This window comes from Rhamphochromis sp. 'chilingali' (genome assembly GCF_963969265.1).
Source record: "Rhamphochromis sp. 'chilingali' genome assembly, chromosome: 1".
NCBI classification, from domain to species: domain Eukaryota; kingdom Metazoa; phylum Chordata; class Actinopteri; order Cichliformes; family Cichlidae; genus Rhamphochromis; species Rhamphochromis sp. 'chilingali'.
The window spans coordinates 13,408,895-13,436,146 of NC_137929.1; the positions used below are offsets into that span (position 1 = coordinate 13,408,895).

At 42.3% G+C, this 27,252-nt stretch overlaps 2 protein-coding genes across 2 annotated transcripts in view; one reads left to right on the forward strand and one right to left on the reverse strand.

The window, feature by feature from the left end:
* The window catches only part of LOC308393807 (uncharacterized protein), an 810,936-nt gene that overhangs the window by 37,777 nt on the left and 745,907 nt on the right, over nucleotides 1-27,252 (reverse strand). The window contains exon 19 of the mRNA XM_080877817.1: nucleotides 26,541-26,717. Coding sequence (XP_080733943.1) covers nucleotides 26,541-26,717 — 177 coding nt within the window. The remainder of the gene's footprint in view (nucleotides 1-26,540; nucleotides 26,718-27,252) is intronic.
* LOC308394069 (neuroligin-2-like) lies at nucleotides 1,595-17,332 on the forward strand. The gene is made up of 4 exons (XM_080878223.1): nucleotides 1,595-2,726; nucleotides 13,982-14,152; nucleotides 14,721-15,034; nucleotides 15,340-17,332. The coding sequence occupies exons 1-4, from the start codon at nucleotides 2,676-2,678 to the stop codon at nucleotides 16,166-16,168; spliced, it is 1,365 nt and encodes a 454-aa protein (XP_080734349.1). The 5' UTR covers nucleotides 1,595-2,675; the 3' UTR covers nucleotides 16,169-17,332.

Below are 27,252 nucleotides of genomic sequence, written 5' to 3' on the forward strand. Positions count from 1 at the left end.
GAAGTCCAGACGCTTTTCTTTTTGTCTCCATAATGTCTCCATAATGCTGCAATGTTATCTGCCCCAGAAACACTGCAGAAGCTCTGATGGTGACACAGAAAAGTCACAGTGGAGATACTTCTGTCCACCTTTGATTAGACTCATTATAAAAAGGAAACAAAGTTTGAACACAGTCATGTTTCCAGTTCACTGACTTACATTTATTCCATGGACACTCACTCTAACCTGAAGCACAGCTACAACCCAACATTGTTGAGGCCTCATCTCCTCCTTTCCTGACTGTAGAGGTTAAATATGCAACAACCGACAAATAAAAGAATTTGGTTCATTTCAAAGAAATTCACACGGTGACCAAGTAAAGTAACCGTAGTAAAGGAGACAACATCCCGTTGATGGTGGGATTATTTGAAAGATTTGCTTTAGTCACGTCACCAAATGCAGTTGAACCACCCGTGGATCCATGTTTGACCATTCTACCACTCTGAGCTCTGCTTTTGAATCATTTTATTATTATCATCATTCATTTATTCATTCTTTGGAGGGGGGCTATTTCCTAATGCCGCCCTAATAAGCTGATGTTCAAGGGGAAATATAACAGAAACTCTTTCAGTGTTATTCATTAATAAATTAACAGATAAACTGTGAAGAAGAAAAAAACTGAGATTTAAAGGAGAGAGTGAGAAACTTGATCATCCATCCTCATAATACATGTTTATCAGTATCTGCTGTGACCATACTGCAGTAATAACTACAAGTCTACATTTCTGTGACTGTTGATCAATCACAGCAGGAATCTGAGCTCATCTCTGCACACAGAGCAGCTTCAGCTCTGGGATAAACTGCTCGCTTCACGTCCTTCTCAGCTCACAGACACTCATCCTGATATTTTCCTTTAACATTTGATGGTATAATTCATCTGAGTTTACACTTTATCTGCATAAATACAGAAAAACAGACCCAAACACCAGAAACCATCAGTTTCACGTTCAACGGGAAGTGGCTCAAACGTCACAGTTTCATAACGTCACCCTGAACTCCACTCACGGAGTTTCTGTCGCCATTGTAGTTTTTAAAGTCCCGTGATAAAGGCGGGGCTTTCTGTGAATCCGCACGCTCATTGGCTAATAGCTCGAGATTGACACATCGTTATCCAATGAGCGTGCGGGAACTTCCGACATAAAGTTGTTTCCTTTGAAAAACCAAAGTCTGATTATTTTTGCCTCCACTGACGGAGCCTGTTGTTCCCGCCACAGAGACACAGTAATGTCAGAGCGGTGTTAACACTCACCCTGCCTCAGCACAGCTCTCACTCTCCTCCTGCTCTCTCACACTAAACGGAGGCTCAGCTAAACTCACTTCCTCTCTACTTACAGGAAACCAGCGCTCAGAGGAGCCGACCGGCCTCACATTTCACCCACAGACACGAACAGCGTGGAATTATTTTATGTCATAAGAAGAAACATTCATGTTAACACTCACCTGCCTCAGCTCCACCTTCCTCCTCCTGCTTTCACTTTCACTGCTGCTCCCTAAACACAGAGGATGCTGGGACTTGTAGTTGTTTCCTTCCGGTGCGGTCTTCCTCTTTGTTTGTTTGTGTTTGTGTTCAAGTTATTTCGATCATGTAAACATCAACAGAACACGTGAAGCCACACAGAGTTTGTATGTCGAGGTGGGTAGGAGGGTTTGAGGGTTTGGGGAGGGGTCAGAGGGAAGAGGTCTCTCAGTCTTGACAATCCACATTGATGGCATTGCATCTTTCAACGTGTTTGTGGGTCGATTTGGATGCTCCAGGTGTGAGAGCAGCCACTCAGCCTCTGCTGCAGATGTGTGTCACAAGTTCATCTAGTAGTGAGACGGTGGCGCAAGATGGCGAGTTGAGCAGTCGCACGAATTAGGAGCTCGTTGAACTTGTCCCAGAATTTACTTTGTGTTCGTTATTGTTTCCACTCGAAAGTAGTAAAATGACTGCCCCAAGTATAGTTAAACCTGCTAAATTCAGACTCGACCTCAAAAAACAAGAAACAACATCGCCATGTGATGGAAAGGAAGACAGCAGAGAAGGAACGGATCATGACTACGTAGAAAAAACCTTGAAAAAAGAGTGGACGAGCAGCTAGCTGACCTGAGTGTGCAATGCAAGCAAGCTAGTACGATGCTAGCCAGCCTAGCCAAAGCGGTTCAGTTCAACTCGGAGGAGGTGAAAGAATGTAAACAAAAGGTTAAAGAGTTGGAGAGACGAAACGAGCAGTTGACCAAAGATAACTACGATCTCAAGGAGAGAGTGTGAGAGCAAGAAAGGTACAAAATGAGGTGGTGCCTCCGGATTAAAGGATTAGAAGAGAAAAGAGATGAAGGTGTCAGATCGCTGGTTATTGGAATTCTTGGCAAGATCGCACCTGATATGATATCAAAGCTTGAAGAATCTGTGGATGTGGTGCATAGAGTTGGGAAGAAGATTGAGAACAAGGTCCGACATATCATCATTCTGTTTGCTCTGAGACACGTGAAAGAGGAGATTTGGCGTCGCACCAAAGATTCGGCTGTCTGTAAGAACGGCGGTTTCCACTTCGCTGAGGTACTGCCGCGGGAGGACTGGGAAGAGAGGAGGCGGCTGTGGCCGCAAATTGAACAAGCCAGACGGGCTGGGAAACGGGCCTTTTTCCGGGGTCCTCATGGATACATCGAAGGACGGAGGATCGTCGACGTTGAATGAAAGACTTGATGTAAGACTGTATACAGTGGAATATTATTAATGGGACAAAAGAGTTCTACTTAAAGTTAAAGGTTATTAGTCACTGAGTTGGTGACAAGTGTTACAATTTAAACTCATGTTTATATATTTTTCTTTTCTTTTTAAAAAAAAGTTATTTTCTTAGCATACTCTTATTATGGTTCACTCAAAAATTTCTTTTGGTTCATTAAACGTTCGGGGTTTGAAGGAAATTGTTAAGAGAAAGGCACTTTTTTTATTTTGCAAGGGGCAAAAATGTCACTGTCTGTTTTTACAAGAGACTCACTCTGTGGATGCCGATGTTACCTTTTGGGCTAATCAGTGGGGAGACAAGATTCTTTTCAGTCGTGGATCTAACAGATCTGGAGGTGTGGCGATTTGTTTTAATAAGTTCCCAGGGGAGATTATAACATATAAAGCTGATAGTGAGGGTCATTGGTCAACTGCAGCTTGAAGAGCGAAGGTATATTTCTAATTGTTACAAATCTTTATGGACATAATAACGAAGGTCAAAATAAACATCTATTGGAAAATCTAACAAATGTTATTTCAGAGTTTAAAGTTATGTACCCCACAGATTACATCCTAGTAGGAGGAGACTGGAACATGACCTCAGATGAATGGATGGACAGATGGCCTCCTCGCTTAGGAAGGAGGCAACAGAATAACATTATTGAGAACTTTTCTAGTGATAATAATTTTACAGACATTTGGAGAAGTTTGAATCCTGGAGTTAAGAATTATTCATGGTTTAAACCTAATGGAGAAAGCAGGTCAAGAATTGATTATTGGTTAGTGAGCGATGACATTTTGAGGTGTACTTCACCATCTAAAATCTCCAAAGCACCCCTATCTGATCACTGTTTCATTGATCTTGTCTTAGAACCAACAAGGATGAAACGTAGTAGCAGGGGATATTGGAAATTTAATGCCAGCCTTTTAAATAAGGACAAGTATTGTGATAAAATTAGACATAAAATTACAGATATAAAAAATGATGACTCAGTAGTGGGTAATATACAGAAATGGGAACTTATTAAATTCAAAATCAGAGAATTCACTATAAAATTCTGCAAAGAACTGAACAGGGAAAAACGGGAATATGAAAGTAATTTACTTCGTGAAATAACTCAGTGCTGTAGTAAAGAAAAACTAAACGTGCAAGAAAAGAATAAATTGATGGAGTTACAAACTAAATTAGACGATCTTTACCTAGAGAAAGCCCAGGGTGCCTTTATAAGATCGAGAGCCAAGTGGATTGAGGCAGGTGAAAAGAACTCATCATATTTTAGTAAGCTGGAAAAGTGCAGACAGCAGAGAAATCTAATCTCAAGCTTGTTGATAAATGGGACTGAATGTAAAGATTTCAGAAAGATTGGAAAAGAAGTCTTCACTTTTTATTCCAAATTGTACTCCTCAGAATATTCAGCAGCTGATTCTGATAGTTTCTTTGATAAGATTCATAATCTCATCCCATGTATTGACAAGCCGTTCAAAGATCTGTGTGATTCAGAGCTTAAAATTGAGGAACTGGATTTGGTGGTCATGAAAATGGCATTAAACAAGTCCCCAGGGACAGATGGACTCACTACTAATTTTTATCAATTCTTCTGGAAGGACCTAAGAACTTTATTGTTTGATGCATTAAAGGAATCGATAGAGAAAAAAGAAGTGATGCCGAGCACGAAACAAGGGCTGATAACCCTGATCCCTAAATCGGGTAAGGATAAAAGAATTTTAGACAATTTAAGACCCATCACCTTACTAAACACTGACTATAAGATCCTGTCTGGAGCTGTAGCTGAGAGGCTAAAGAAAGGCATCTCAAACATTATCAGTGAAACACAATCAGGTTTTTTGAAAGGAAGACTAATTCATAACAATATTAGGCTGGTTTTGGATCTCCTTGAATACAGTGAATTAATCCAAGAGAGAGGGTACATCCTGTTCTTGGATTTTTACAAAGCATTTGACTCAGTTGAACATACGTTCATATTAAAAACTCTGCAGTCTTTTGGTTTTGGAGAGGAATTTATCAATGTTATAGAGATGCTATATAATGACATTAACAGCTCTGTTTTGCTAGAACATGGTACATGTTCAAGGTTTGAGGTTAATAGAGGGATAAGGCAGGGATGTAGCAGCTCACCACTTCTGTTCATCATGGTTGCTGAGCTGTTGTCTATTTTCATCATCATCATCATCAACTTTATTTATAAAGCACTTTAAAACAACCACAGCTGGCTGACACAAAGTGCTGTACATTGGAACTGTAAAATAAAATTACATGAGATATAAATAAAAAACAAATAAAAGAAGAGTGAAATCATTAATTAAATAACTACTGCATTAAAAAAGAAACTAAGTCTCACTGAGGTTAAAAGCCAAGGAATAAAAGTGGGTTTTAAGACGTGATTTAAAAGTGGACAGTGAAGGGGCCTCTCTAACATGCATGGGCAAATTATTCCATAATTTTGGAGCCACAATAGAGAAGGCCCTGTCCCCTCTGAGCTTCCTCCTGGATCTCGGTACCTCCAGGAGCAGCTGGTCAGCTGACCTGAGAGACCGACAGGGTATGTGGGGATGAAGAAGCTCAGAGAGGTAAGGCGGGGCAAGACTGTGTAGACATTTAAAAACAAACATAAGAATTTTAAAATTAACTCTAAAAGACACAGGCAGCCAGTGCAGAGAGGCCAGCACGGGGGTTATATGCTCTCTTTTTCGAGTTCCTGTTAGGAGTCGTGCAGCCGCATTTTGAACCAGCTGCAGACGTGAGAGCAATGACTGACTGACCCCCACATAAAGTGAGTTACAGTAGTCCAGGCGGGAAGAAATAAAAGCATGGATCACTGTTTCAAGGTGCTGCCTCGAAAGAAAAGATTTTAGTCTTGCCAGTCGCCTTAAATGATAAAAACTGGACTTCACCACTGCTCTGATTTGGTTGTCCAATTTAAAATCACTGTCCAACTTAAAACCAAGGTCAGTAACAACAGATTTAAAATAGACTTCCAGGGATCCTAAAAAAACAGAGGAGGACTCACAGGGACCACTGGGTCCAAACACCAACACTTCTGTTTTCTTTTTATTAAAATTTAAAAAGTTTCGAGCCAACCAAGCTTTAATGTCATCTAGACATGTCAAGAGAGGTTTTATGGAGATGGCATCCTTGCGTTTTAGTGTCAAATAAATTTGGCAGTCATCGGCATAACAGTGAAATGAGATCCCATGCCTTCTAAGGATAGAACCCAGAGGCAGTAGATACAGAGAAAAGAGCAGTGGCCCTAAAATTGAGCCCTGTGGGACACCACATGACAGAGGAGCAGAAGACGATTCGTAACCGAGAAGGCTGACAGAGAAAGTTCTATCTGACAAATAAGACCTAAACCAATTGAGTGCAGTGCCACCAATACCCACTACATCATGTAATCGAGAAATTAAAATATTGTGGTCTACTGTGTCAAAGGCAGCAGTTAGGTCAAGCAAGACAAGAACAACATGGTTACCAGAATCACATGCCAGAAGGATGTCATTAAAAACCCTTAGTAATGCAGATTCTGTGCTGTGAAGGGTTTTAAAACCTGACTGAAAAACCTCAAAGATTCCATTTTCATCTAGAAAATCTTTCAGTTGACTAAAAACAATTTTCTCTAAAACCTTGGAGACTAAAGGCAGCTTGGAAATAGGCCTATAGTTCGCTAAAACTGTGTGATCAAGGCCAGGTTTTTTAAGCAGTGGCTGTACTACTGCATGTTTGAAATTTGCAGGAACCACACCAGAAGACAGACTGCTGTTAATAATGTCAAGGACATACTGTTGTATACTAGGAAAAATTTCTTTAAAGAATTGTGGAGGGACAGGATCCCGTGGGGAACCTGTGGGCTTAATATGGCGAACCACATCCTCTAAAGAGGAGAGCGTCACAAGCTCAAACTGAGTGAAAACAGCAGCGCAAGGGACAGAGACAGAGGGGTCAGAGTCAGGAGCTGTGATAAGAGCCCTGATGGTGACAACCTTTTCAATAAAAAAGTTCAGAAAATCATTGCAAATCTCAGGAGAAACTTCCAAACAGACATTCAAAGGAGTATTAAGAACAGTGTCAATGGTCCTAAATAACACACGTGGGTTATGACAGTTGGAAGAAATAATATTTGCAAAATATTCCCTTTTTGCCTCTTTAACAGTGTTCTGGTAGCGATGCCAGCAGTCTTTGAGAATTTGAAATGATACATGCAGTTTATCCTTTTTCCACCTCCGTTCTGCTCGACGACATTCCCTCTTAACAGCACGACTGCTCTCATTAAACCAAGGCTCAGGTTTAGCCTTAAGCTGCCTGGTTTTTAAAGGAGCCACAGAGTCCATGATTTTTTGACAGCAAGAATTAAACCAGGAATGTAGGTCTTCTGTGTCAGAGGAATTATTTTGATTAAAAACAGTCACATTAAGGGGTTAACTGTGATGGGTGAACAGATAATAATCAGTCAGCTGGCAGATGATACCACCCTGTTTCTAAAAAATGAGGACCAGATTCCTTTAGCCTTGCAGGCGATCAACCATTTCTCCAAAGCTTCTGGCCTACAGCTGAATATTAATAAATGCAAAATTCTAGCTCTGCATGAGTGTCCCCTGCAAGCAATAAATAATATGCAGATCAAAAAAGAGGTGAAGTATCTGGGCATTGTAATTTGCAAGGATAAGACATCAACAGAAAATAAGAATATCTGTACCAATATAGAAAAGTGTAAGTCAATTTTAAACATGTGGCTGCAAAGGGACATAACTCTGTTTGGGAGAAGCTTGCTAACCAACATGGACAGTCTGTCCAGACTCATCTATCCAGCCTTTTCTCTGCCCATACCTCCAAAACTAATTAAATCTATAAATACTCTTAATTTTAGGTTCATATGGAGGAACAAATGTCATTATATAAAGAAAAATGATGTGATTAAGAATTATGAAGAGGGTGGGGCTAATGCCACTGACTTTGATGTTATGAATGGTGTACTAAAATTGAAATGGTTAAGATCTTTCATTAGGAACAAAAATTCCTTTTGGAACATTATTCCAATGTGATTTTTGGCAAAATGGGTGGAATAGACTTTTTGTTACGTTGTGACTTTGATTGCAGTTCGTTACCTGTTAAACTCTCAGCTTTCCATCAGCAGGTCCGTCTCTACTGGAAATTAATCTATAAACATAGCTTTACTCCTCACAACACCCCTATATGGAACAACAGGTATATCCGTTTGTGTAGGAAATCTGTGTACGTGGATGAATGGAGATCTAAAGGGATTTGGGCTGTAGCTCATTTTATGGATGATAATGGGGTCTTACTAAAACATGAGACGTTTTGTGAGAAATTTGATGTAAGATGTACTGCTAAGAGATATAAATCCCCAGTGAAAGCCATCCCAGTCCCTTTGAGATCAATGATAAAAGAAGATATTGTGCACTCTAAAATTTCTCCTGGACTGAGGCAGCTCTGCATAGCTGGAGTTGAATTTGGTGACAGCAGGTTTACAAACAAAGTGATCAGGAATATTTTGATAAATGAAATTTGCCCTAATCCGGTTAAAAGAAATTATATCCTGAAAGAATTTGAGACCATGGAGGTTAAGGCGATAAGACAAAAGTCTACAGGGAGAGCAGAATTATTAGGCAAATGAGTATTTTGTCCACATCATCCTCTTCATGCATGTTGTCTTACTCCAAGCTGTATAGGCTCGAAAGCCTACTACCAATTAAGCATATTAGGTGATGTGCATCTCTGTAATGAGAAGGGGTGTGGTCTAATGACATCAACACCCTATATCAGGTGTGCATAATTATTAGGCAACGTCCTTTCCTTTGGCAAAATGGGTCAAAAGAAGGACTTGACAGGCTCAGAAAAGTCAAAAATAGTGAGATATCTTGCAGAGGGATGCAGCAGTCTCAAAATTGCAAAGCTTCTGAAGCGTGATCATCGAACAATCAAGCGTTTCATTCAAAATAGTCAACAGGGTCGCAAGAAGCGTGTGGAAAAACCAAGGCGCAAAATAACTGCCCATGAACTGAGAAAAGTCAAGCGTGCAGCTGCCAGGATGCCAGCATAGGAAAATTGGGTTGAACAGTGAGACTGCATTTGTGGGGTTTAGAAACATCCAGAGCATCGCAACAGAAAGGTAAATAAAAAAAGTAAGAGAGAGAGAGAGATAAAGAAATAAATGAACTAATAATACATAAATGAATAGAAAAATAGAAAACACACATGTAGAAATTGTCACATGTGAAATTGTTTTTGGAGAGAATCAGAAGTGAGACAGTTTGAATCCACAGTTCAGCGCAAAGATGCAGGAATTAAATCTGATTATAAAAACACATCGAGGCAACGAAGACCAGCTTACACTCAATATTAATATGAACACACAACATACACGCAATGAAGACATGCTTACACTCATGAATGTGAATACATGACATAAATGCTGAATGGTGTAGATTTAACACACTTAAAGGCTGAAGCTGAGGAATAACTCAGGAAGTTGCAGGACAATAGAGGGACTTTTGTGACAAGGAAAAAGTGACTGGGAGGACCAACCAGGGATTAGAAGCTTAAAGCAGGTTTAAAATAGTGAATTAGAAGTGGTTTCCAGCTGATTGAGCAAAAGAAGTGACGACTGTAGAAATAAAAATAAAATAATAATAATTGAATTATGCAGCAATGTTTTGAATATGCATTTCTGTTGTCAGGGCAACTTCTCGAGATGTGACTCAATATGCAAATTAGTTGAATGAGTGGGGACAGAAAAAAAAGAAAAACTCAAGTTTCCTGTCTGAGACATGAGTGAAGTTTGCATTGAGAGAAATATATCTGTGACTGTGTGAGAAGAACTGTTTGGTAAAATATATGATAGCAGCCGCAGGACAATTAAATAAAGTCTGTGACTAAGTGCAGTCGTGCAGATTTGGAGAAGAAGTTTATAATTTAGTGATGACACATTGTTATAAAGTGTTTAGAAAGGGCTTAATGGGAATATTACTGTTGGGCAAACTGTGCGGCTTTAACAAGATTTTCTGTGTATTTAGCAGGTGAAACTCTGTCAGCTGACTTCAGACTGTCAGGAAGCTGAAGAACCTGAGGCCAACCACTGAAACATGATGTGGGCAAAATGAACAGAGGGAGGGATTTTAAAGGTGAACATTTAGGACTTACTGCAAATGTTACTATGTCAAAGTTACTGTGACTCAAACAGAGGAAATTCTGATTTTTTTTATTTCCACACCCAGCATGTTTTGGGTGTTATATGCTATTAAATACTTTTAAATAAATTAAAAAGTATTTAATAGCATATAACACCCAAAATATGCTTCGGTTCACATTTAACTCCAGAAAATCATCAATCAAAACATGGATATTACCTGACCACAGATTCGTGGTGACGTCACTGCTCTTTTAACTGTTCGGTGTCTTTGTTTGTTTGCTGGTTGTAGAAATGGTTTATATGAGCTTTGAGCTGAGAGTCAGAGGTTTCTGTGGACACTGCTCATGTCGGCACTTATATTTCTGACCTTTTCTTATAACCGATTAAACATGATCTCCTCCCTTTTGCCCCCATTTTTGGTGGTGTAGGTACAAATGATCAGGCATGACATTCTCATAATAAATAAGATACTGCAAATAATTATTTCTGCATTTGTGCGATTGAAGTGAATTGAAAATGTGTATGAAATGACACTGTTTTAAAGATTTGGCCTAAATAATTTTGGAGTGAATGAGTCTAAACATGATGACCTAACTAGTGATATCCTGACACACACACACACACACACACACACACACACACACACACACACACACACACACACACACACACACAGCATGTTATGCCAGTTTCAGCTGAAACTATGTTTCAAACCATGTTCCGGGTTTTTAGTTCACCATTTATGAGGCTTCAAGAAGAAAATAAAAGACAGATCTGAATGTTTGAAAATGTTTTGGAAAGATTCTGTAAAGATGAGATGAAAAATACTCAAAGGATAAATTTAATTGGTTTATTATTTAGATAAGTTGAAAAAAGTTAAACAAGTAAATGAAGAAACAAGGCAGAGGAGAGAAAAGCCCAACAATCCCCTCTGAGCAAGCAGTTGGCGACAGTGGGGAGGAAAAACTGCCTTTAAACGGGCAGGAACCTCCGGCAGAACCAGGCTCAGGAGGGGGCAGTCAACGGCCGGGACTGGTTGGGGGGGTTAACAGAGGTGGAGCAAGACGAGGCTACATCAGGTGAGGAAGCAGTAGCGTCTCTCCTCCGGAACAAGTGGAACCATTTTTTCTTTTTTTTCATGCACTTTTCCACGAGCGCTTTTTTCTCCAGGATGAGATTTCTCAGCTCATCGATGGTTTCTGCGTTTTGTTCTTCAAGTTTCTCACATCTTTGTTCCACCTCTTCCAATGTTGCTTGTTGTTCTTCAAGCTTGTCTTTGAGTTGTTTGGATGTTGCCTCCTGTATCAGCTTGTCCTTGTGCATGTCTGCATTTCTCTGTTGGACCTCTTTGTGCTTGTCTTCTAACTGCTCGTTTCTTTTCTGGATTTCTTGGAGCGTGAGCTGCAGGTCTTCATGTATTTTGTCTTCTTGTTGTTTTTGCGCCTGCATTTGAGTGTTTTCACGCTTCAAGTTATTGAATTCCACCAAAATCCCCTTAACGAGCTCGGAGTTGTTTCTCGCTATCTGATCGATCCTTCTCTGCATCTGTGAGCAGCGTTTCTCCAGTTTGTCCTTTTCTTCTTCCACTTTAGTTGCTTTGTCCTCCAGCTGATTACAAAACTCTTGCAGTTTTAGATTTTTAGACTCAAAGTCCTGGACGATACGTTTTCCTTCTTTCAGTCTTTCCTGCTGTTGATCTTTCTGTTGAAGAAGGTCTTTATTTTGGCGCAGTGTTTCATCCAGGCTTTCTTTCAGCATGCGGTATTTTTCCTGCATGCTCTTCAGTTCGTGCTGCATGTCTCGTTGCTTTTTGTCCTGCTCTTCCTTCTGTTGGAGGAATTCTTTCTTTTCTTCCACAGCTTCATGGAGCTGTCTTTGGAGGAGCCGATTTTTTCGGTCCATGTATTGGAGATCCCGTTGTATCTTATCAGTCATCGTTTTCTTGTCTTGGAGCTGGTTGGTCCTTTCTTTTAGTTCTGCACTCTTTTGCCTGTTTTCTTTAATGAGGTGCACAATCTGCTCTCGGGTCTGAGCAAACTTGATTCCCCAGCCCTCATTAATAATTTTTATGTCCGGCTGGCGCTGTTGTCTTTCTTCCAGCTCTTTATTTTGGGCTTCCATTCGTCTACATTTGTCCTCCAGTTGAAGTTTCTCTTCTTCAATTTGTTGCATTTTTTTCTGGAGAAGGTAGTTTTCCTTCCTACTCTCCTCTAACGCCCTTTGGAAGGATGAGGAGCCATTTGGGGAAATTGGCCGGCCACGCCAGGAAGGAGAGGCGGCGTAATCTTTTTGAATTGGTTGTTTTTTTCTTGGAAACATGTTGGAGTTTCTATACGATGACTTTGAAGAGCTTGTGGTGAACGTTTTGTAGGCTGCAAACACAGATGCTGCTGAAACGAACTAAAACTTGCTGTTTCTCACCCCTACTTAAGGAAAAACATCAAAGGACTTAAGATTCTTAAGATCTATGACATCATCACTCCCTAAGCCAATGAGATTGTCACAAGACATTTTGGAATGGGGTATTTTTTTAAACTGTTTTCAAACTTAACTTAAAATTTCAGTGTTTCCTGGTTGTGGACTATTGGTTAGTCCAGCCGATTAAGAAATTAATTGTCAAAAACATCCCTAATATTATATAACAGACGACAGAAAACACGAGTTTTTTTTCTACTCAATAGCGGTATAATAAAAGTTTTTTTAATTATCCTACTTTTTATAAAAGAGAACATTTATTGAAGATTATGTATTTAATTAAAAAACTCTGTTCATCTAAAGCAGGGGTCAGCAACCTTTAAGACCCAAAGAGCCAAAGAGCCATAATTGGCCTATCTGGGGTTGAAAGGCTCGATAAATGCACGGCGTTTCGCCGGGTACACCGGCTTCCGCGAGTGTGACGCTTATTTTGAGCGATGAAAAAATAACAAAATATAATTTTATTTGTATATTGCAAAATCACAATAATCTTCCAATTTAGAACTACAAGTTAAAAAAAGAACTAACATAAATAAAATACACTTCAGCTAATTTATTTCCCCAAACCACGCGGAGCCGCACTATAAGGACTAAAGAGCCGCAGGTTGCCGACCCCTGATCTAAAGGGTTTAACAAAAAGGGGGAGCTTCCTGCTGGAAATTGAAATGTCCCCATGTCCCCACTGGGCGATCGTGGCTCAAGAGTTAGGAGTTCGCCTTGTAATCGAGCCCCGGCTTGGACAGTTTTGGTCTTTGTGTCCTTGGGCAAGACACTTCACCCGGCAAGACACTTCACCCGGCAAGACACTTCACCCGTTGCCTACTGGTGGTGGTCAGAGGGCCTGGTGGCGCCCCAGGGTGGCTGTAGCTACATCACCAGTGTGTGAATGTGTGCGTGAATGGGTGGATGACTGAACATGGGTGCTTAACTAGTTAAAAAAACAAACAAACATCGGTCTCTTATTTTTTATGTCACACAGGAAAGAAGCTTCAATGTCTGATGAGAAGACATTAATTTGTTGGTGTTTGTGGTGTTTGGTGCAGTTTTCTTGTTCTCTGGCTTGTTGTTTATTTACAGTGGAGATGAAGATCTCTAACAAGTTGATTTGTTCACATTTGCGCATTTTTAAGAGGAATGTGTTTTTTTGAGTTTGTACACTATATGCATGTAAGGCAACCGTTTCCTTTTTCTGTATTTTTGTGTGCTGCTCTTTTAACAAAAGGGGAACAAAAGACATTTAAATCGACCTCAGATGATTTGTTTAAATTTTTACAAGGTCTTACTGAGGTGATGCAAAGTGAAACATGCTTCTTTTTTGGTAATGTGCTGGAAAAGCTTGAAAATTGACCTTGAATGTGCTTAAAAAGTGCTTGAATTTGACCCTAAAAATGTGTATGAACCCTGCATATATTGCAGTATTTACAGTTTATAGTAGGAATTTCATGGCAACAGCTAATCTTTATTTTGTTTACTGGGAAATGAAATGCTGCCAATTCACAAAGCTGTGCTTCAGCTGCACTTCCTGTTGTAGACTTGTGATGCACACAGGCTCTGTTCCAGCACTCAGCATGTTCTTCCTTATTTGCTCCACCAGGGGGAGCTCCTAAACTATGACATCCTGATAGGAGTGAACCAGGGAGAGGGGCTGAAGTTTGTGGACGACAGTGAGGACAACGACGACATCTCAGCTGCGGCGTTCGACTACACCATCTCCAGCTTTGTTGACAACCTCTACGGCTACCCAGAGGGTGAGGACGCCACCTCTGTACACTGCCACTTTTTCAGTTATTCCATTTTACAGCCTCCTCTCACTTAACTGCATTTTGCAGCATCATCAGGTTTTGTCTCATTAGGAGCCGCGTTTGTTGATTTGTTCGTTTTTTTCTGTTTGCTGTATTCATTAAAATAAACGGATAATCGTCAAAATGACAAATGTGGACAATTATCAAAGCTTACATTACAATTCTGACAGCTTGAGTTCACATGAATTTTCAAAAGAATATCAAAACCTGTGAAAGTGCTTTAAGCGTTTAAAACATGTGAGTAAAGAATGGAATCAGTAACATGTGAGCCCAGTGAAGTGCATCAAACAAGACAAGCGTGCTAAAGAGAGCCACTCATCCACATCACGGCGTGTCTGCGCCTTAACCTTTGAGGCTCTGTGGGCAGTAATGCTATCATCCCCCAGGTAGTGGGCTCCCAATCTCAGTGTCGGTGTTTCTGACAGATCGGCCTGCGAACCCCTCACAGCCGGACCACAGTCACAGTACAGACATGTTTGGATAATGCAGTCATGCTTCCTCTCTGCTGCCTGTCACTCCTTCTGTTATCAGAAAGACTTTTTTTTCCTCTCTAGATTTCTCACTCACTTCCTGTTTACGGACCACCAGTGGGTGGCACCAGCTGTGGCCACTGCTAAACTCCATGCTGAGTTTCAGTCCCCAGTTTACTTGTACACGTTCTACCACCACTGCCACACCGAGATGCGGCCCGAGTGGGCCGACGCCGCGCACGGAGACGAGATACCTTACGTGTTCGGCGTACCGATGATCGGTGCCACGGACCTGCTCCCGTGCAACTTCTCCAAGAACGATGTGATGCTGAGCGCTGTGGTCATGACTTACTGGACTAACTTCGCAAAGACTGGGTAGGCCTCATGTCACAGTAGTGTAAACTGTACACGTTACTGTATGTTCTCTGACAGCCTTCTAGTCATCTTGAATACTTGAATCTGGGTTGCTAGTTTAATTCCCGTGTGGCTTTGAAGAATTGAACATACTGGTTCACCAAAAGCATCCAGATCCCAGAGCAGCCGGTTGGTCTTAGATAGTTTAAAGGTTGCACAGAGAATGGGCCTCCTGTCTGTATTCAGTGTATTGATTCCACATGTTACTTATAATGGAGACTGAATATAACTTTGAACTGAAACGTTTAACCTTTATGCTCCACCAGGGACCCCAACCTGCCCGTCCCTCAGGACACCGAGTTCATTCATACCAAGCCCAACCGCTTCGAGGAGGTCATCTGGACCAAGTTCAACTGGAAGGACAAGCAGTACCTTCACATCGGTTTGAAACCTCGTGTCAGAGACAACTACAGAGCTAACAAAGTGGCCTTTTGGCTGGAATTAGTCCCTCATCTTCACAGCCTGCACGACGTGCTCTTTCCCACCACTACGCGCTCCCCCGCAGGCCGTGACCCCGGCACCATGAGGCCCAGAAACAACGTTCCTCGAACCACTCGTCATCCTTACCCTACCTTCCCATCAGATCCTGAGCCCGAGGGCTCAGAGCGCCCGCCCCAGGACCTCTTTCCCAGACACACCCACGACTACTCCACCGAACTGAGCGTGACAGTTGCAGTTGGAGCGTCGCTCTTCTTCCTCAACATCCTGGCCTTCGCCGCCCTTTACTACAAGCGTGACAAGCAGCACGAGATGCGCCGGCACCGGCTGTCCCCTCAGCGGGGCGGCCCCGCCAACGACCTGGCTCACAGCCAGGAGGAGGAGATCATGTCCCTGCAGATGAAGGACTGGGAGCACGACGCTCACCACGACATGGAGCCCCTGCGACCCCACGACATCCTGCGGCCCGCCTGCCCTCCTGACTACACCCTGGCGCTGCGCCGCGCCCCCGACAACGTGCCGCTGATGAAGCCAAACACCATCACCGTGATCCCCAGCACCATCACCAGCATGCAGCCTCTTCACGCCTTCAACACATTCCCCTCCACCGGCCACAACAACACCCTGCCCCACCCCCACTCCACCACCAGGGTATAGTAGGGACAGGCCCGACACAGCGCCACCTAGGGACCAGGAACACTGGCTCTGCTTCCGCTCTGGAAGGGAGGCCTCTAGACGTGGGCCTTCGTTCTGTCCTCTTATTCTCTTCTTTCTCCAAAAGCAACTACACCTGCTGCGTCATGTGCTGTGAAACTTGGCAGCTCCCTCCACTGGTGGCATGTGGAGGTGCAACTGAAGTGTCCAGCAGCAGATGAGCAGTTTGGGGTGGGTGACTCAGATCTTTCAAAGATACTGTTTTCAAAGACGGTCTGCTGTTTCCAGGCTCAAGACCTCCAACATTTGTCAAAGGGACGAATGCTCTCTCGCTCCTCGCTGTTTTCTCTTTTTTACGTTGGCGTCATCTCTTTTTCCATCTCCTGTGTGTTATGTGCACATTATGCTTCTCTTTTCTACATCCGTGTTTTATTACTGCTCTCTTCCTCTCATTTGACACGCCTCCCTCCTGCTCTTCTCTAAAAATTCCCGATCTGCTGAGCAGTTTGGAGGCGGGAGGCGTACACTAAACATATAACTATGAAAACACTGATATCTTTCATTCGACCAGCATTTTTAGGTGCCAAGTAAGTACTGCTGTGTTTCATTTCTCATCGAGGGAGAAGAAAAACCAAAGAAAAATAGAGTTTCGCTATTTACCGTCAACTAACAGAGTTCTGTCATGTTCTCATGACAAAGTGCCAAACTGGCCTCAGTCGTGATTTTCTTTCTTCCATCTTCTCTCTTTTTGTTGTTTTGTTTGAAGCATTTGTTAAATTGTTGTTTTTTATTGTGTGGAAAGAATTTTTCTGAAAATATAGATATAGAGAAATGATATTATATATAGTTCTATATAAAATGTGTACAAAGGAGAAAGTATATAAAAGGGTTTTCTCAGTGGGGGATCTATGCATGAATTATTTTTAAAGACGCGGGGAAAAGGACACTGTACCTGTCGATGCACGTTTCCCAAAATCTAAACGAGTCATATCGCTCCATGTTTGCTACTTTTGGTTTTTGGTTTTCTCCCGCAGAGTAAGAGCATCGCAGGAGCATCGCAGGAGCATCGCAGGAGCATCGCAGGAGCTCCTGAAGTCAAACGACGCCTCCCAGCACTCATTTATTAAAACGGAGTCGATGCCAAAAGTCTTAAACGTTAGAATCAAAGCAACAGCTGTGAACTCAGTCATGGTGTCATGTGCAGCCTCCATCTTACTGTCACTACTTTTTCATTTTAGGGTACGTGAGGTAAAGCGTCCGTCGATGTAGCTTGATTGTACAAAACTATTTTTCTACGTTATTAACAAAACAGAGCAGAGACTGATGCTGCTCCTGTCTGACCCCCTTATGTCTTGTGTGTGTGTGTGTGTGTGTGTGTGTGTGTGTGTGTGTGTGTAGGAGCTGCTGTCGCTGTGTGTGATATCACATCTGCATCACTCAAGGGTAGGCGGCCCCGCGTCAGACAACAATAAACAAAAAGCAGAAAAAGGCCAACAGTAAAAACTCAGACTCCAGCATGAGCTCCTTCCTGCTGCTTAACCAATCACCTTCCTCCATATCATCACTGCTCCCTCCCTCCTCCTCTCTCCATCCTACACCGCCTTTGTTATTTAACACCGCCCCCCCCAAACTGATAATCAGACAAATTCCCAAACAGCTGACTTCACTGTGTCGACACCGTTCCTGACTATTTCTGACCTCAGCTCAGCTCTGCTATTATCCTCACATTAAGGGTTCGTTCACCTGCCTGCAGATGATCTGTGAGCTCGTCGGTTGTAAATTAAACTCTAAGCACACTGAGGGTAACCGGGAGGCGTTCAGGGCCTGCAGTGCAGAGCTGCAACATGAAAAAAAGGGATGGGGGCTCAGATCTCCTGAACAGGGTGGAAACAACACGGTGGGTTTGTGCTGTTTGTGATTCCTGCTCCGTCACTCTGGTGGAGACGACTGCAGCTCAGCAGCGCTCCCTGCTGACCCTCTGATGAAGATGTCAACAGTATGTAAACTGAGCTGATGTGCTGCTGTGTGACCCCATAAAGACTTCCCTAAACCTGCTGGTCTGGAAGTCCAGCAGTTCATCTAAACAAAAGGCACTTAGCCTAAATCAGATATAGATACATTTATCCTAAATGAACAGAGGGAGTGACTTTAAGTCTGATTTCAGACTATGTCAGTATTAGTTAAGCCAAGAGTCGGCAAAAGCTTTATGGCCCGGAAAGTTCTAGTTCCCACAACATATTATTGGATTAGTAAGCAAAACTTTTCTGTGATGAAGATTTTTGGGGTCGTTGTTTTAGTGATGGGTTCATTCTGTCAGTTAGCTTTGGCTTGTTTTCTTATTTCAATAGAGGGAGTTTTACTAAACATGGACATGTCGAGGAGCGGCTCATTATTTCTGTAACAGTGCACTTAGAGAAAACTGTCAGGTGTCGCCCCCTTTGGTGATGATGTTTTGTGCTCTGATGAGCTAATAATCAGCTCTCTTTTCCTCCTTCTTTGTTCTAAGCAGGCCTGCAAGATTGAATTAACAGCGCTGTAAAACATTGTTGTGAGAGCAAATATAAGGTGAGCTTTTCCAGATTACAATGGGCTGAGGAAAAGGTCACCTGTGGGAACCTGCCAGTTCCTGTCTAAAAGGATTGCAGCGAGTCAATCCAGTCCAAGATCATAAAGAACTCTTTTTCTAAAAACAAAAGAAAGAACAAATAAATGAGCTCATATTGATGAGGGTGGAGACTCTGATGCTTTGCGCGTGAGGCTCCACTTGTCTGCTGTGCAGCCGTGACAAAGACTGGACCAGCGTTAGGATGAGTAGATGTTGACAAACAATTCACGACGCCGGTAAGAAAAAGGTGGATGCTTTGCTTTGCTTTTGGCAGGAGCACAAGAGAGAGAGGGAGACCGAAAGGTTCACATGAGAGTGGAGCTGCAGACTCCACCCTTGGGCGGCTAATTTTGGGTTGCTGATGTTTGCTTTAAGAAAATGTTGTTTTATTGACTGGGTTTAGATGATGGTGTCACATTATATTGTTGGGAAAATGCCAAATGCTGAAGGGGAGAAAATGTTTGATATTACTGATGTTACCATTAACCAAAGCAGGCCACTGTAGAAGTCAACGACATTTTATAGAAGGAAAATAGAACCAAAGCCAAATGTAGGAGTTATATAGGGGATTGGTGGACTTGTCACATTCCAAATCCAGTTATGGAACAACAAACACTGGTCCAAGGGAAAGGGCAGGTGATACGAGGTGGTGCTGGAGGGAAACGAGCAAAGTAAAGACAGCAAACCTATTTTGGTTCGATTTGATAAAGTCAGATTAAAAGAAGTACCATGACACTCAGAGGATCAACGTGAAACTAAAACATACGCACATTTTGTATGAAGCACATGACTGATAACTGTTGTGTTTTAAGTTTAGTTTCTTATAGCACAGAGTGGATCACAGTGAGGGAAGGACAGGGGGGGAACTGAGTTTAAATGTGAAGTTGATGCTAATATACAGGTTTTGTTTCTAGGTCGTTCTGGGGATGCAGGCTCTGGGTGGAGCCAGGAGCTGAAAAGATCGAACATGATAATTAAACTGATTTTATTATTTAAACACAGGTTTGCAGGCCCGGAGCAAATATACTCGAGAGGAGAATCGCTGAGGTTTCCTGAGAAATGATCTGATGAACCTTTTTCTTTTAATTTTCTAGTTGTGGTTTTGTTTGACACATGAAGATGTGTCAAAAGGGGGAGTTTTAGGTCTAATTTGAAACAATGGATTATATGATCGATGATGCAATTCTACACTGCAATCATCGAGTCCATCCTCACCTCCTCCATCACCGTGTGGTACGCTGGAGCCACTATCAGGGACAAACAGAGACTGCAGCATGTTGTGCGCTCTGCTGAGAAGGTGATTGGCTGCAGACTCCCATCTCTGCAGGACCTGTACGCCTCCAGGACACTGGGGCATGCAGCTCAGTCACAGCTGACCCTTCTCACCCTGGACACAGTCTGTTTGACCTGCTCCCCTCAGGCAGGAGGCTCCGGTCCATTCGCACCAGAACCTCTCGCCATAAGAACAGTTTCTTCCCCTCTGCTGTTGGACACATGAACAATAACCGTATGACTGTTCCCACCACTACCACGTGACCCTACGCTGTGTTCACTGCATCATTCCATGTTTGGCCCTGATCACCACCTGCACTCATGTATATATCTATCTACTTAGCACTTTTAATCCTTATTTTTATTTTTATTTAAGTGTTATATGACAGTATGTTTGCACTGAAGCACCGCAGCAATTTCCTAATGTTGTAAACCTGCTCAACATTTGGCAATAAAACCGTTTTTGATTCTGATTACTGTCAGCATTTTAATCGCTAGTTTAAAGGCTGCAGCTGTTGCTCTAACATAAATGTAACAGGCCTCAGTGCTGGTTCTAATAGTCTGAGCTGCTTCCAGCTTTATTTGTGAAGAGCACAGCAGCTTACAAAACACGTAGCTAGCTCGTACAGCTGCGACGTTAAACTTTCATGAGCTAAGATGACCTTAAAATAACGGGGCTACGTGTGGTGATGCTAGCGTTAGCCACGTTAGCGCGTTAACTTCACAGGTGGTCAGACTGAGTAAACAGGCACTAAGTCAGAGGTTGGGCTCTCCGTTTCGCTGCAGGATCCCTTCATTCATGCAATTTATGCAGTTTATTAAAGTGCAATTGGAAAAAGGATTTTGAAATGCAGTTTTTAAAAGCATTTCAAAAATCAGTTTATTAAATGGGAATTCAAAAATGAATTTACAAATGCAGAATTTATTCTATAATTCATTACTTAAGCACAGAATTCTTTATTTCGATGCGCGTGGCTCTTGTGGTCCTCCATACAGGAGTGAGAACGTGTTGGCATTTGGGTCCTCCTTCCCCTCATCATAGTCTGCCACGCAGGCCGTGACAGAAAAGCCCACTAAAAGAACGCCCACCAGACCAAAGCAATGGTTTTGACTTGATCAGCATTAACCCCGCCCCCTGACTTTGATGGGTGAAGCTGACAAATAAAATGTATTTATGAACAGCGATGCAGGGCCAGGAGTAGCAACGTGAATTAAATAAATACATCATTAAATAATTCATTAAATGTGTCAGTAAAATAATCAAAATAGAAAACAAACCAATAATTGATTAAATATGTAATTAACTAATTTGAATTGTATATAAACAAATATTGAAAAATTTTAAATGAAATTAATGGATAATTCATTATTAATATATATCTTTAATTGATTATGTAGATTTTTTAAATTAATTACTGAAATAGTTCATTCATTAGTGATGCATTTATTTAATGCAACCATAAAATTATTGCTAGTTTAAGTAAAATCAATTTAAGACATCAATATTAAAGGTTAACTTATGATAATGAATACATGCAACTATAACTGATGACATAAAAATGAGGATTTCTTAAGCTGAAGCCAAAGTGCTGACTCATTTGTCATGTTACTCTCAAATGTTTTCCCTAATAACAAGAACATAATTACACTTTAGCCACAAGAGGGCAGCAGCATTAATACAAGTCACGTGTATATAAAGGTACAGTGATTATATTACAGTGATTTTGACAAAAACAAAACAGTTGATGGCAGTGTGTTTTTCCATGACAGAATAATTACGCACACCCCACTTTGCAGTTATTTATTTGTAAAAAATGTTTGGAATCATGTATGATTTCCGTTCCACTTTGTGTTGGTCTTTCACGTGGAATTCCAATAAAACTGATTCATGTTTGTGCTGTAATGTGACAAAATGTGGGAAAGTTCAAGGGGGCCAACACTCGGACCGGCGGCCGCCTCGGGTCTCTGCTCCTCCTGCCTCCCCTTTCCCTCATCCACCTGCTGCCTCTGTGGAAGCTCCGCCATAGCCACCACCAAACAACTGACTTATTTCTACACATCGACCAGCATCCGGCCAATCCGCCACCTTCCATTGTTTATACCGTTACAAAAAAAAAAAAATCATAAAAAAACATCATTGGCCCAGAAAAACGAAAAATCACCATCAGTATGCCCGATGGCCAGTCCAGCTATGGTCGTGCCATCAGTCAACCCTTCGCTTGCCAGCTGTGACACGCGTGCCCAGGGTTGCCGACCCCTGCTCTAAAGCATCTGATTTGGATTCCTGAGATCAAATATATTTTCCTTTGGCTTTGTTTTCTTCCCATTTGTGGCTTTAATGTAGTGTTACATCCTGTTTGTTTGCTTCCCTCTGTATACATGTCCAGATTCACTGTTATGTTTCTATTCTTACATTGCTGTGTGATCACTGTTCCCTCTGCTGACTGATGTGACCTTTTGTATCTCACACTGATACTTGTCATATTTGTATCTGCGCCTAAAAGATAAAAAGTTTTCCATGCTAAAACACAGCTCCACCTCCTGCAGTTCTCCCTCTGAACCACTAGATGTCTCTGTTATCTAAATGAAGACGTGCAGCACAGCGACCACAGCAGCGCTCAGATCACACGTGTCCTGTTACTATGTATAAAAGCATGAAACAGGTGAGACAGGTGGGATCAATATTAATGTTGTGGAAATATATGAAAAAGCAACAGAAGAGTGAAAACATTTCGTGTTTCTAGAAAGATCTTTCAGCTCATAGCTGCTCACAGACTGTATTTACAAGTGACAAACTGCAACTCTACAGTACATCTACAGTATATATCAAATATATTCTGTATTCAAATCTATTGAGTGATGTTTGAAAGTCTTTCCAGGTGAGTTTGATCCAGGAGGGTCTGAAGCCAGAGTCAGACAGAGACTGTGCAGAGACTGTAGAAGGACAGAGCAGCAGCAGAGCAGTCCAGATACACTGATGATCCTCTGTCAGATCCAGAGGGACACACAGGGATGATGCTGGACTCTACATTGTGTCTGACAGTGGAGCTGTTCTCAGAGCAGTTCACTCTGCAGCACTGACAGTCATCTGCACTTCTTCTCATTCCTCTGTCAGTCACTGCTGGATGAAGCTCTCCTCTCCACCTCCCAGTAACATGGCCCAGTCAGAGCGTCTCTACACACAAGCTGCTGCTGCTTCAACCTCTCTGGATCATCAGGACACAGCTCCTCCTCTCTCAGCACACACACCGTCCTGTTTACCATCATGGCCTCCACCTGCAGAGAGAAGAAGGAAGAGCAGAGGAGATAAACGAGTGTTTCCAGAGACTCTTCATCAGCTGTCAGTCAGTGATGCAGCACATCCAGTATAAAGAGCAGCAGGGACTTCAGTGCTGGGACTGTACTAGGACTCATTGTTGCTTCACTTTTTCTAATCTTTGGATTTTTATTGAAGTTGATGAAAATGTTTTTCCCTCCTAGTTTGAGTTTGGACTTTCATTCATTAGAAGAACCTTGGTGTGTCCACTCTGAGCTCTGTAGGAACCCCAACAACAAGCCCAACAATCCAGATGGACGGTTCCAGCTGTTAACTGGAGGAATTCCATCCAAACATCTGCTCTCACTAAATTCTTCCTCACCTACAGACTGTGTTCTTCACTGCTTTAAACTTGGAAATGAATGCAGTCATTGGTCTGCGTGCTGCTTTGTTCAGAGAGCTGATTGGCTGTTGACAGTGTTTGATCAGAGCGTGTCAGCCGTTACCATGGTGACCATAAAGGTCAGAAACAGGAAGTGTTTGTGTCCAATCCTGAAGCCTGTCACCATTCTCCTCTCACAGCTTCACTGAGAAGCTGCAGCTTTACAGGAAACACTGGATCTTTGTTTCATACTGACTGTGTTTAGTACAATACTGCTGACAGCACCACCCACTCACTCCATCACTCTACTGACCACAGAGTCTCCAGTCTGTAGTCTGGACTCTGCTGAAGATCAGACAGCTGCTTCACATCTGGATCCTGCAGCTTGTTGTTCCAGCTCAGGTCCAGCTCTCTCAGATGGGAGGGGTTGGACTTCAGTGCTGCTGCCAGATAATCACAGCTGATCTTTGACAAACCACAGCTCCTCAATCTGTATAAAGAATGAAAGATGTAAGTTTATTAGACAAAGTGTGAGCTTGAAATCATTCAGTGTTTCATCATCTGTTCAGAGCTGAAGAAGGTTCAGAATGTAGAAGTTTAGAAAATGGAAACTCCAAACAGCTGAAGCCAACAGGAAGCAGCTTCAAACAGGAAACTGTGCAGAGTTTCAGACTATATGTCCTGATGCAGCCAGTTGGATTTTGGAGATTTGAATCTCTGTTCTGTGACTAAGTCCTTGAATCATTTCTTCCAGTTGGTCCAACAAGACAGACTAAGTGTTGGACATGTGTTGTGGCTCCATTAGGGGAGCTTCTAAATGTGATGTGATGGCCCCTCTGGGTCTGTCAGGTCACAGCACTGAAGAGAGCTCAAACTTGGCACACAGTTGTTCCAGTCTGGACCAAAGACTATATACTGGGACTGAGGGACTGCTTTGACTGCACCCACTGGGACTTTTTAAAGGCTCATGTTCTCACTTAGATCATCGATTTCTACTTACATTTATTTCTGGGAAAAATGGGGATTACTTTGAAAACAGGAAGTATTTTCCCCAATAAGCAGCCCTGGATTAGTAAATCACTCCAACATGTTCTCAGGCAGAAGAAGCTGTCTTGTTATGAGGGAGAGAAGAAAAAGATTGAGGCACAGAAACTTGTTGAAAGAGAGATAAAGCAGCTAAAATCAGGTGTAAAAGTAAAGCAGAGGATGAGCTGAATAAAGGACACTCAAGGCTGGCTTGGAAAGGAATGAAGTCCATGGTGGGGATGCAGGACAAGGAGCAAAGATGAATGTGATGCTGAATCAGCAGAAGACTTGGACTCATTTGATTCCAGCTTTGATATCATTGATTTCAATGAAGAGCTTTGTGATTGTAGCAAAGGGCTGGTAGCTCTGAGAGTCCCACTGATGAGGTGTTTGTGTGGAAATCTCTTAGTGGGACCAAAGAGAGAAAAAGCCCTGGTCCTGATGCTGTGGGAGGGAAATGATTGAAGTGTGCTGTGAGGAACTGACTGGGAGGTTTTCACACATTTTCCAGTCCTCCTTGGAACAACAGGAAGTTCCCAGCATATGGAAACAAAGGTTAAGTGTCCTATGGCACTCAGTGATGATGGTGCTGTGGCCCCACCACCTCCACCTCTTTGTAAAGGAACTAACTGTCATCTGAAGCTTCAAATGGAACTAAGACTTCCTCCACTAGGTGGCAGTGTCTGATGAGAAAGTGTTAGTGGAGCTGGCCTGGAGTCAGAAACAGGAAGATGCAGGATTTGGGCTGAAATGGGGAAAAGTGGTTCGCACTAGTGCCTTAAAGCAAGAAGGTTGTAGGTTGAAGCTTGTTGGCCTTTCTGTGGAGGTTGGATGTTCTCCCACAGTCCAATGAAATGCTGCTTAGGTTCATTGGTGCTTCTAAATTGGCTGTAGGTATGGATGTGAGAGAGTGCTTCTCTGTCTCTCTCTGTTGGCCCTGTGATGGACTGCTCACCTGTGCAGGTGGACCACGCCTCTTGCCCTATGACAGCTAGGGCACAGGCTGCAGCCCTGTGAGCCTAAGCTGAATAAACAGTTAGCAAAAATGATCCATAGATGGCCTGAAATCCCCCAGTTAGCAGTTTGGTAGATAGCTATGACATGCTAATCCCATCCAGCAGCTGTATTCTACCTGTAAGCTGATCCCTGCTGAGCCAAAGCACTTTTTCATATACAAATTACAACCTTTAATAGAAACCTATTGGTCAGCATCTTATTAGCCTGCTGTTAGCTTCATTCCACAGAAAACTGAGAGAAACTAACAAAGTTGATAAAGAATAAAGAGAAATGTGCTGATTTAAAGCCTTTGAAGTGCTTCAGATGATCTCTGTCCACTTCTGTCCACTCATTCATTCATGTAAGCTTTCTAATGCAGCTTTGATCTTCACAGTCTGCTTCATGAAACTCATTCTAACCCTGAATGTCAGAGTGTTCCTCCTTCTCTTTCCCATCATTCATGCTGGCAGTGGAGGAGATTTGGATGTTGGACTGTGTTTTGGATGATGTGTGTATGTTTGTGTTGGACTGCTGTCTGTAAAGCAAACGCACATTTTGCTTTGGATTTCAGTGTCAGACAGACTTTAAGGTGGAATGAAGAGTTGGAGAGTTTCACAGTGAATTATCCAGTGGAGGATTTTTCTTCTTCTTTGAAGGTTTGAAATGTGAACATTGTTCTGCTGCAGTCAATGGACTAAACCAGAGAAGAAGAAAACAGACTTTACCATGAAGATCCTCAGTGTGGATCAGTATAATATCAGCCTGATGTCTGCAGTTTAGTGTCAGCACAACTTTCACATCATATTCATCTCAGCACAACTAAAACATGCTGACTGACCTCAGAGTTTCAAGTCCACATCCTGGACTCTCCAGGAAACCACACAGATGCTTCACTCCTGAATCCTGCAGCTTGTTGTTGCAGCTCAGCTCCAGCTCTCTCAGATGGGAGGGGTTGGACTTCAGTGCTGCTGCCAGATAATCACAGCTGATCTCTGACAAACCACAGCTCTCCAATCTGTATAAAGAATGAAAGATGTAAGTTTATTAGACAAAGTGTGAGCTTGAAATCATTCAGTGTTTCATCATCTGTTCAGAGCTGAAGAAGGTTCAGAATGTAGAAGTTTAGAAAATGGAAACTCCAAACAGCTGAAGCCAACAGGAAGCAGCTTCAAACAAACACAACAAGAGAAAAAACTCTGAATGTTTCACATTAAAGTCGTACATTTATCATAAAAACAGGACAAAGACTTGAAAAAGTCGTGTTTTTCCTTCCAGGAACCACAAGGCTTCACTTTTAAAGGTGAAGTGTGAAAGAAATGGACATATTTGAAGTCCAACACCTTTTTCCAGTCACATTATTAAAGCAGACAAACTACAAGCTCATTTTCATTCCAACAAGTCATCTTCTGACCTGGACTAACAACACTGGTCTCTATGTGCAGCTGGCTGTGAGACCAGTGCTCAGGGAGCGTCTACAAAGTGCAACACTGAAAGAACATCACACACTAGCTGTGTCCCAAAACGTCGGCTGCATCCTTCGGAGGACCCGG

Coding starts and splice junctions, on each gene's coding strand:
- LOC308394069 (XM_080878223.1), top strand. CDS start 2,676: ATGGATACATCGAAGGACGGAGGATCGTCGACGTTGAATGAAAGACTT. Junction 2,727..13,981: donor CGTTGAATGAAAGACTTGAT/GTAAGACTGTAT, acceptor TTGCTCCACCAG/GGGGAGCTCCTAAACTATGA. Junction 15,035..15,339: donor ACTAACTTCGCAAAGACTGG/GTAGGCCTCATG, acceptor ATGCTCCACCAG/GGACCCCAACCTGCCCGTCC.